This window comes from Sitodiplosis mosellana, unplaced genomic scaffold (genome assembly GCF_009176505.1).
Source record: "Sitodiplosis mosellana isolate CC-2019 unplaced genomic scaffold, AAFC_SMos_1.0 Smas_scaffold_5, whole genome shotgun sequence".
NCBI classification, from domain to species: Eukaryota; Metazoa; Arthropoda; class Insecta; order Diptera; family Cecidomyiidae; genus Sitodiplosis; species Sitodiplosis mosellana.
In genome coordinates this window covers 2,489,640-2,499,880 of record NW_022595248.1, presented here as the reverse complement: position 1 = coordinate 2,499,880, position 10,241 = coordinate 2,489,640, and the positions used below count along the sequence as shown (strand labels likewise).

The 10,241-nt window shown below is 37.1% G+C and overlaps 2 protein-coding genes and 2 non-coding genes across 5 annotated transcripts; all 4 read left to right on the top strand.

The window, feature by feature from the left end:
- The first annotated feature begins 89 nt into the window (after positions 1 to 89).
- LOC129567196 (U4 spliceosomal RNA) lies at positions 90 to 229 on the top strand. The gene has a single exon (XR_008687833.1). It is a non-coding gene; the product is annotated as a U4 spliceosomal RNA (small nuclear RNA).
- Positions 230 to 1,076: 847 nt separating this feature from the next.
- On the top strand, positions 1,077 to 4,116 carry LOC129566736 (uncharacterized). Of its 2 annotated transcripts, none has more exons than XM_055442930.1 (6): positions 1,077 to 1,441; positions 1,594 to 1,734; positions 1,888 to 2,028; positions 2,217 to 2,345; positions 2,437 to 2,603; positions 3,208 to 4,116. In XM_055442930.1, exons 3-6 carry the CDS (start codon positions 1,888 to 1,890, stop codon positions 3,227 to 3,229), a joined length of 459 nt encoding a protein of 152 aa, XP_055298905.1. In that variant the 5' UTR covers positions 1,077 to 1,441; positions 1,594 to 1,734; the 3' UTR covers positions 3,230 to 4,116. The 2 variants fall into 2 exon arrangements, with proteins under 2 accessions (XP_055298905.1, XP_055298906.1); XM_055442931.1 differs by having other exon boundaries at positions 1,091 to 1,441; positions 4,018 to 4,116.
- Positions 4,117 to 4,673: 557 nt separating this feature from the next.
- LOC129567197 (U4 spliceosomal RNA) lies at positions 4,674 to 4,812 on the top strand. Its single transcript, XR_008687834.1, has one exon. It is a non-coding gene; the product is annotated as a U4 spliceosomal RNA (small nuclear RNA).
- Positions 4,813 to 5,318: 506 nt separating this feature from the next.
- LOC129567059 (importin subunit beta) lies at positions 5,319 to 10,241 on the top strand. The gene is made up of 4 exons (XM_055443590.1): positions 5,319 to 6,091; positions 7,029 to 7,270; positions 7,608 to 7,788; positions 7,881 to 10,241. Exons 1-4 carry the CDS (start codon positions 6,049 to 6,051, stop codon positions 10,064 to 10,066), a joined length of 2,652 nt encoding a protein of 883 aa, XP_055299565.1. The 5' UTR covers positions 5,319 to 6,048; the 3' UTR covers positions 10,067 to 10,241.

Below are 10,241 nucleotides of genomic sequence, written 5' to 3'. Positions count from 1 at the left end.
TACACCTCTTTCATCGTCCATTCTTATAATTCGCAAGAGAAACGTATGCAGATTGCTTTTAGATGAGCTGAAATTTCCGTGTTCAAATCAGCTTTGCGCAGCGGCGATATCGTAAACAATGAGGGTCTACCGAGTTGCGATTATTGCTAGTTGAAAACTATAACCAATATCCCGCCATGACGACGTGAAAAACCGTCGGCTACGGCAATTTTTGGAGGTTCGAAAGAACCACTAATCGTTTATTAAATTTAAGAAAAGGAAAAAGTGCATCGAAGAAAGATTTTCTTTGTGTGAAAAGACACAGAAAAGCGCTTGGCAAATGACACGAAAGAGATCTCTTCGCAACAAATGTAATGGAATTTAAACATTAACGAGTATTTCGAACGCACTCATTTGCAAGCGTTTTAAAAACAGATTCGCGCACAACGGCACAGAAAAAACAATGCACTGATTAATTTCGCAGCATCTTTAAATGCCATAGATCCGATGTATAGTTTTCCCTTGTAAGTCATTAACAGCAATTGAAAGAAAATAACAACAACAGCACATAATCTCACGCATTGTTTAGTACAGCGCTCAAAACTGAGTGAATACAAATCGAAAGCAACGGTCCAACAACAGCAACAACAACAACAACATTTTTCTTGTGAAACAGGCATTGAATGCCAATACACACGCTGAGAAGCTCAACACATGTACACAAACACAGTGGATATATTCGGTATGACGCATATACTGTCACGACCACTGTGTAGCGATGAAATTTCAACAACGTTCAAATGATTACATTGCCAAACAGAAGTGACTCGTTTGTGAGTTAAAGAGTGAAGAAAAAATGAAATTTCCATTGCAAAGAAATTGAAAAGAAAAATCTTTGGGTTGGTTTGATTTGATTTTCCAAAAAAAGAACAATTTTGTTGCAATTCTATTTCAATGTAAACATATCAAACGTACAGAAAGTCGTTTCTGCTTGACTCAAATGGGACGACAATGAATGCAGCCACCGTCAGTGGACGCGTTCATTTGAACGTTTTTGGAGAGGATTGGCGCGCAAAGCTAACACATTTGACGTATTCATAGACATTTATTCATACACAAAACGATTGCCTCATAGATTCCGAACGACACAAACATCACTCATTTTCTTTCTTGCGCGAAACGTGAATATAAAAAAATATTTCTGACATTTTCAGTCCGATTGTTTAATAATTTAATCTTTATTTAACAAAAACCCAACGAACTTTCAAAGTGTATATAAGTGTTGTTGAAGAATCAATCGTCAAACTGTTCTTTAATCGCTTTCCTGTTGTTGATTATTGTTTAATTAATGATGAACTCTTCTTATTTAAAAAAATGTCGATTGTGCTTCGCATCTGAAGGAATAAATGACGCTACCAGTGATTTTTCTCTGGACCTTATAAAAAAATACTACAATGTAGAAGTATGTTTCGAATATTTTTTGCTAGGAATTTTAATCTCACAATTCACAACATGTATATCAATCAAAAATTCATGAATATTTGTTCAGATCATTCATTTTGGATGTTTATCTAAAAGAAACATTGATACCAAATCCAATTTACTTTGTTCCAGATTAAAACCACTGATACGTACACAAAAAACTTGGTATGCCAAGATTGCACCGATAATATACAACATTTTTTGATGCATGAAGAAATGGTTCGCCTTGTCCAAGCTCAATTACCTAATCGTCTCACTTATTAACACACGCAGGTAGTTACGTTTTCGTTTTCGTAATCAAGAAACCAAACTTGAATTGTAACATTTTTACGAGACATGAACAATTATTCATGTAACACTTCAACATCTTATTTCTAGCCAAGGAATTTTGAATGAAAGAATTGATTATTATCTGTGTGTTTTTAGATGGGAGGCTTGAACAAAGGGTGGTTGACCGATTTGAATGACTTGTGTCGTTTGTGCGTCTTTTTGATTGGCGAGAATGACATTACATCCGATTCCGAAATCACCGCAGTGATAAAGCAACATTATGATATTGACTATGAGGCATGTTTCAAAGGTTTTACCCACACTTTATACATTAGTGTCACTGTATATAGACTTGAAAAGCATTAGATTTTGAGGCTTTCATATAAAATATGAAAAGAACACTCTAAATGTTTACTTTTTTTTATAGTTTTGGCCAAAAGATGTTTATCTTTAATTGATTTTGTGTTTGTTTTTCTTTGTTTCAGGTGGATTATGAATATTCCAAAGAGCTATGCAGAAAATGCATGTCAGTGGTTCATAATATTCTTGTGCATAAGACCAGAGTTCGTTCAGGACAAGATTGGTTGAAAGAGATGTTACGATTGTCTGAAAAAGTATGTTTACCTGAATGTCTATCATTTCGTTGAACAGTAAAGTATGAATAGTTTCAGACGCCACTTTTTAATGAACATGATTTTATTCTAGGCAATCAGTTTTAAAATGGAGCAAGAAGGTCCCACGAAGAGCAAAAGAAAACGCATTGAAGAGATCGCGAAGTTCCAAGAAGAACAAAAAAAAACGCTAGCCATGCAAGTAGTCAGTTCAACAAGTACACCCAGTCCAGATGGAACCATACCAGAAGTTGACAAAAGGTACGAAAAAAAAAAAATAAAAAAAAAATCTTTATATGTTATAAGCCTAATGAACAGATTGGCAAAAAAACACATTAAGTAGGATTATTATTTAACATATGAAAACGATCGTATGATATACGTTTTAATTAAGACTTGATTTAAGGCCAACTGGTGTCACAGAGCCGGTCAAATCTTTTTTCCTTCAAGGAAATTTATGCATAATCGACTTTCAAAAGTGGAGACCTTTTTTTGGTCTTCAATTTTTGTCAACGATAACACCCTAATGGATTTAGATCATGCATCATCTGAAGACTTATGGAATAGTTCTTATTTTTGTATATTTTCTTTCTTCGCCAAATCGATGGGTCCAAATTATTAAAATCAGTTCGAATATTGCTTTCAAAACGATTCGGTGGTAAAAAGAATTTCAGTTCGGTTTAGAATGATGAAAAATGTTCAAATCTGTAAAATTGGCATTTTTTTGTTGAACTCTTATGTCAAGAAAATATCATTACTTCAAGCGGTTTATATGATAAATCCCAAATACTTTTTTGACAGAGTGTATTGCTCAAAATTTGAGACTTATCGTAGGTGATTAAAAATAATTTTTTCATTTTTACAGCGAGGAGGAAGACAATGAATAAACGAAAAGGAAACATACAAAAATTCAAACAAATATTTCATTAGTTTCAACAACGGGTGATTCAATTTCTTTGTTTTTTCCCATAATAGCATGTATCATGAATATAAACAAGAAAACATAGGGTGAAATCGCTACAATTGAATTTAGAGAATTTAAAGCTAGTTAAAAATAACAAAAAGAAACAGAACAAAAAAATAATGAAAAAAAAGCATCAAACAAAATGTGAAAGAGTCTGTGATTTTAGAAGGCTTTCGTACAGAGATGACTTTAGCGCACTCAAGTGCGCTACAGCGCACATTTTTTTTAAATAATATTTTGTGTAACATAACGAAGAAGAGCTTACATTTTCTGCCCCCGGTATTCGCATTGTGTGGTCATATGCACCTAGTAATTACGCGCATTGGCTCAATTTCGCAATATTACGCAATTTCTACTTTTGGGGATTTTTTCTTCATATTTTACTAATATAAATGTGGTTTTTCAAAAAATGTTTTTTGTTATGTTACACAAAATATTGATACAAAGTTTTTTTGACCAAAATGGTAAAGTATAACGAAGAAAAAAACAAAAAAACAACACAAATACTCGGGTGCGCTAAAGTCATCTCTGCTTTCGTAATATCTAAATTGAAAGCAAAAACTACAAATTTTAAGTATTTTTAATAACCTACAACAAAGCGCCATCCGAAAAATTATTTTCCTAATAAGATGGCAAAATGAAAAAAAAAAAAAAAAACAAAAACAAAAAACAAAATGTTAGGCAACTCAATTTTTAAATGATTTATTTTAGTTATAGGTATTAATCCAAATAAATGTCATTGCAACCACACCGAAATTGTTCAAATATTTGAAGAAAAAAACGTTGAAATAAATTGTAAATCAATCCAAAGACAGAAGCAGTTTCGAATGAAAACTTGATTGTTTGCATCTCATCTCCGATGCTGTTTTCTTAGGGAATGTAAATGGTACAGACAGTGTACAAGTGCATCAAAAAGAAAGAGGACAATTTAATAAGCCATAAGCAAAAGGTAAGTTTCATTTGAATTGCTGTTGTGAATCTTGTGCTATTGACAATGGTTTGCTCGGGGCATTGTTGCATATTGAGGTGATACTATACCGTCTTGAGAGGGTAAGTGAGTTGACGAGACAGCAATGTTTTGAACTGGGGGCATATTTCTAGATGTGATAGTTGTAGCATTTATCAGTTTTCCGTAAAAAAACCAAAAAATTTGGAACAATTCGTAAATTTAGAACGAAATCGCAGCAATTCGTAAGAATTTGTACATTCAATATTATACATTCCTATGGCGAACCTCTTTTTCTCTACCTGCGTCTGTTACAACAACAAAATACGCTACGCAGTGTATTTGAATGTACGACTGTCTGTGTATCAGTCGCAGAATATTCACAAAAATTCGTGAATATTTGTAAGAAATTGTAATAGCCGGCAGTGTTCCAGGCAATATCGTAAACAATGAGGTTTTTCCGAGTTTCGATTATTGTTAGCTGAAAACTATAACCAATATCCCGACATGACGACGTAAAAAACCGTCGGTTACGGCAATTTTTGGAGGTTCGAAAGAACCACTAATCGTTTTTTAAAATTGAAAAGAAACAAGTGTATCGAAGAAAGATTTTCTTCGTGTGAAAAGACACAGAAAAGCGCTTGGCAAATGACACGAAAGAGATCTCTTCGCAACAAATGTAATGGAATTTAAACATCAACGAGTATTTCGAACGAACTCATTTGCAAGCGTTTTAAAAACAGATTCGTGAACAACGGCACAGAAAAAACAATGCACTGATTAATTCCGCAGCATCTTTAAATGCCATAGATCCGATGTATAGTTTTCTCTTGTAAGTCATTAACAGCAATTGAAAGAAAATAACAACAACAGCACAATATCTCTCGCATTGTACAGCGCTCAAAACTGAGTGAATACAAATCGAAAGCAACGGTCCAACAACAGCAAAAACAACAACAACAACAACAACAACAACAACAACAACAACAACATTTTTCTTGTGAAACAGGCATTGAATGCCAATACAAACGCTCAGCAGCTCAACACATGTACACAAACACAGTGGATATATTCGGTATGACGCACATACTGTCACGACCACTGTGTAGTGATGAAATTTCAACAACGTTCAAATGATTACATTGCCAAACAGAACTGACTCGTTTGTGAAATAAAGAGTGAAGAAAAAATGAAATTTCCATTGCAAATAAATTGAAAGGAAAAATCTTTGGGTTGGTTTGATTTGATTTTCCAAAAAAAGAACAATTTTGTTGCAATTCTATTTCAATGTAAACATATCAAACGTACAGAAAGTCGTTTCTGCTTGACTCAAATGGGACGACAATGAACGCAGCCACCGTCAGTGGATGCGTTCATTTGAACGTTTTTGGAGAGGATTGTAGAAAGGCGCGCAAAGCTCACCACTACACCGACACATTTGACGTATTCATACACATTTGAAAACGATTGCCTCAACGATTCCGAGCGACACGAACATCACTCATTTTCTTTCTTGCGCGAAACGTGAATCCATGTGCAAAAAAAATTTACTTTTTTTTACATTCATAACCGGTGCAGTGTTTTCATTTTTATCTATATATTTCTTTCCAAAAAACGAAGAAAATAATCATTCGGAACAATAAAAAGTCGAAACGTGAACGTGAAACATTAAAATTCATTGTTTTAAGAGAGGCAAGAGCCATCAATCAGTCAGTTTTTTCGGGCATAAAATTTCAATAGGAAAAAAAATAACTCTATTCAATACGAGCATTTTGCACACACAAGTTTCGTCGAAAATGACTCAATTGCTTCAAGTTCTCGAAAAGACTGTGTCACCAGGTAAGCAATCATTTTCTATCAATTCATTACATGAGTGTACAGTAAAGAAAAACGTGATTTTACGATACAGAAAGAAAAAAATTGAACGAAAGAAGAAGAAGAAAAAAATTGTCTCGCGCTGTCGCGTTGATGCCGTTCCTCACAGACTATTGTTTCGATTCGTTGACATTCATATTTCGTTTGACGCATTAAAAAAAAGACTTTTTTTCGTCGTTAATCCGAACGAAAACCTCAAGCATTTTTTTCTAGCATTGAATTTAAATTTGTCGCTAGACCAGCGAAATAGCGAAGAGAAAAAGAGTGTTAACAATCATGCATTTCGTGTGATATCGCGTCTCAAAGAAAAAAAATGTTGTTGCCAAATGCGAACATGGCGCTGGTATATGGAAAGCTATGTTTCGCTTTATGTGTATGGATATATAGTGGAAAAATTTATTGACCTAACCTAATTGACGTCTCAAGGGTAGACATGCAATGAAACGGAGGCACAGTGAAAAAAAACATTTTTTTTATCGAATCGCAAGCGCTATTTTTTATTTGCATGCCCATTTTTAATTGAAAAATATTATGAAATGAATATATTCTTCTCTTTCCCTCTCTCTCTCTCTCTGTTGCCATTCGCTCACACTGAAATGTAGTAAAACGTCGAGTGTTCAAGTGTATGGCAACATTTGTTTGTCGTGTGTTTTGACTCGAAGCAACTTCGAGAAGAACACTTTTTGCGTATTGCTTTTGATACCGTTGTTCGTTCGAGATGTCGTGGCTCATGCTTAGTTCCTAAGCTATTTTGCATACAAATAGCGCGCCATTTCGACAAAATTTTTCGTTCACTTTTCTTTCGATCAACTGTGTTTATTCGCTCAGTTAAGTTTCATTTATCGCATTCGCTAATTTTTTTTTCCATTTCTGTTTGTTTGTTTCCACCTGCGCAACACAGACCAACATGAATTGCAGTCGGCGAAAACATTCTTGGAACAAGCGGCACAACAAAATATTGCCGAATTTCTAAAGGCATTATCTGAAGTGTTGGCCAACGTAAGCTGTAGTGCTGTTGCACGTACCGCAGCTGGGCTTCAGTTGAAAAATCATCTAACGAGCAAAGATTTGACCGTCACCGAACAGTACCATAAGAGATGGCTGTCATTCGACGAGGTCACGCGGGAATATATCAAAACTAATGTAAGTATTTTGGTTTTTTTTCCCATGGGAAGGGTTTTTTGTTGGATTTGATGGATTTTCATTTGTTTTTCAACTTTTTATTCAAATTTTGACTTCTTTTCGAAGAAAATTGGCAAAATTTGACTTTGATTTGATTGGTTTTACGTTATTTTCATAGAAATTCATTAAATATATGGGCCAATCGATATCATACTGTTGTTTTCATTCAATTTATTCACATTCGTTGTAAATATTTGGCAATTCGCGGAATAAATCTTGATTTTCTGAGTTCTCATCGCATTTTCCCATCAATTTCTGTCGAACATTGGCATTAAACCAATTTTCTTCATCTCCACAGATCATTCAAGCGATTGGAACGGAAACATCACGTCCATCGTCAGCTGCACAGTGTGTGGCATCTGTGGCAGTTGCTGAAATACCAGTCAACCAATGGAGCCAGTGTATACCCACCTTGGTGAACAAAGTCGTTTCCGAGGGAACAACAGAAAGGTCACGGGAGTCCGCATTGGAAGCTATCGGTAAAGACACATTCATTTATCGCTTTGAAACCAAAGCCTATCTATTTAGAAACTGAAAAAAACACTAACGCAATTCTCTCCCAATTCTACAGGTTATATCTGCCAAGATATCGCACCTGGGGTGTTGGAAAGTCAATCGAATCAGATTCTTACTGCGATTATTTTTGGTATGCGCAAAGTAGAGCCAAGCAATCATGTTCGATTGGCAGCCACAAATGCGTTGCACAATTCCCTCGAATTTACCAAAGCAAATTTTGATAAGCAAGCCGAACGGAACTACATCATGGAAGTGGTGTGTGAATCAACACAGAGTCCCGATTCACAGATTTCTGTTGCGGCATTGCAATGTTTGGTCAAGATATTGACATTATACTATCAATACATGGAACCATATATGGCACAAGCATTGTTCCCGATCACATTGGAAGCCATGAAATCGGACAACGATCAGGTAGCTCTGCAAGGCATAGAATTTTGGTCGAATGTCGGGGATGAAGAGATCGACTTGAGCATTGAAACTCAAGAAGCTCAAGAAGCTGGTCGACCACCGACTCGAGTCTCAAAGTTCTATGCTCGAGGTGCACTTCAGTATCTCGTGCCGGTATTGATGGAAAAACTGACCAAACAAGAGGAATACGACGACGAAGACGATTGGAATCCATCAAAAGCGGCCAGCGTTTGCTTAATGATCTTATCATCCTGTTGTGAAGAAGAAATCGTACCGTTTGTACTACCATTCGTGAAAGAAAACATCAAATCACCAAACTGGCGGTTCAGAGACGCCGCATTGATGTCGTTTGGATCGATTCTAGGTGGTATCAATGAGCAAACGACAAAACCGCTTGTCGAACAAGCCATCCCAACGTTGATCGAATTAATGTACGATGAGAGTGTCACGGTACGTGATACAACCGCTTGGGTATTCGGACGAGTATGCGAGCTCTGTCCATCAGCCGCTATCAATGAGGCATACTTGAAACCATTGCTGGAAGCTTTGGTGCGTGGACTCAAAGCCGAACCGCGTGTTGCGGCCAATGTGTGCTGGGCATTCACTGGATTGGTCGAAGCAGCCGCCGACACCGAAAACATCGGCGAAGGTATGCAAGAAACAAACTGTCTGAGCCAATACTTTGAGTTCATCGTCTCACAGCTGCTCGAGACCACCGATCGTCAGGATTGTGGCCAGGCCAATTTGCGCGCAGCCGCCTACGAAGCACTGATGGATATGATCAAGAATGCACCAAACGATTGCTACCCAGTGGTGCAGAAGACCACCATGGTTGTGTTGGAACGTCTCAATCACGTGCTCCAAATGGAATCCCAAATCCAACACACCGATCGCTATCAGTTCAACGATTTGCAATCACTTTTGTGCGCCACATTGCAATCGGTGTTGCGCCGTGTAACCCCGGACGACGCCCCACAAATCAGCGACGCGATTATGGGCGCTTTGCTCACGATGTTCAGCACCAGTGCTGGCAAATCGGGCAACGTACAAGAGGATGCATTGATGGCCGTTTCCACATTGGCCGAATTGTTGGGCGATAAATTCTTGAAGTACATGGACGCATTCAAACCGTATCTCTACATGGGATTGAAAAATCATCAAGAACATCAGGTATGTGTGGCAGCTGTCGGTCTCACCGGTGACATTTGCCGTGTGCTTCGCAACAAAATTGCACCATACTGCGACGAAATCATGACGTTGCTGTTGGAAAATCTCAGTTTGCCGAACTTGCATCGTAACATCAAACCGCAAATTTTGTCAGTGTTTGGCGATATGGCTTTGGGCATTGGCACTGATTTCAAGAAATACCTGATGATCGTACTGCAAATGTTGCAACAAGCATCCACATTGCAAGTCGATACCAACGATTACGAAATGGTCGAGTACTTGAATGAGCTGCGCGAAAGCGTTCTCGAAGCATACACCGGAATCATTCAAGGATTGAAAGGTACCGATCGTGCACCACATCCAGACATTGAATTGCTAAAAAACCATGTACCTCACATCATTCAATACCTTGTGACCATCGCACAAGATCCAGAAATGAATGATTCAATCATCGCCGTTATGGCCGGTTTGGTTGGCGACTTGTGCAACGCATTTGGTCCCGCTCTGCTTGCGATCATCGACAACGAACACATCGGCAAGTTGCTCCAGGAAGGTCGCAAATCTCGTGTGTCACGCACAAAACAACTTTCAAGCTGGGCTTCAAAGGAGATCAAGAAACTACGCGAGCAACCCATTCAACAGATCGCTGCCAGCAGTTGGTAGGTATCATTTCTTTTCCTCAGTTGGATAGCATTCAGATTTTTGTTTGGTTTTTTTTTCTGTTAAATTTTTAATTGTTTTCTGCTTTTTCTTTGCTTTGTTTTGCTTTGCTTCATTTTTCGATTTTAAATTTTAATGTTCGTCGTGATTTGCCATGTTTTCTGAAATTATTTCAATT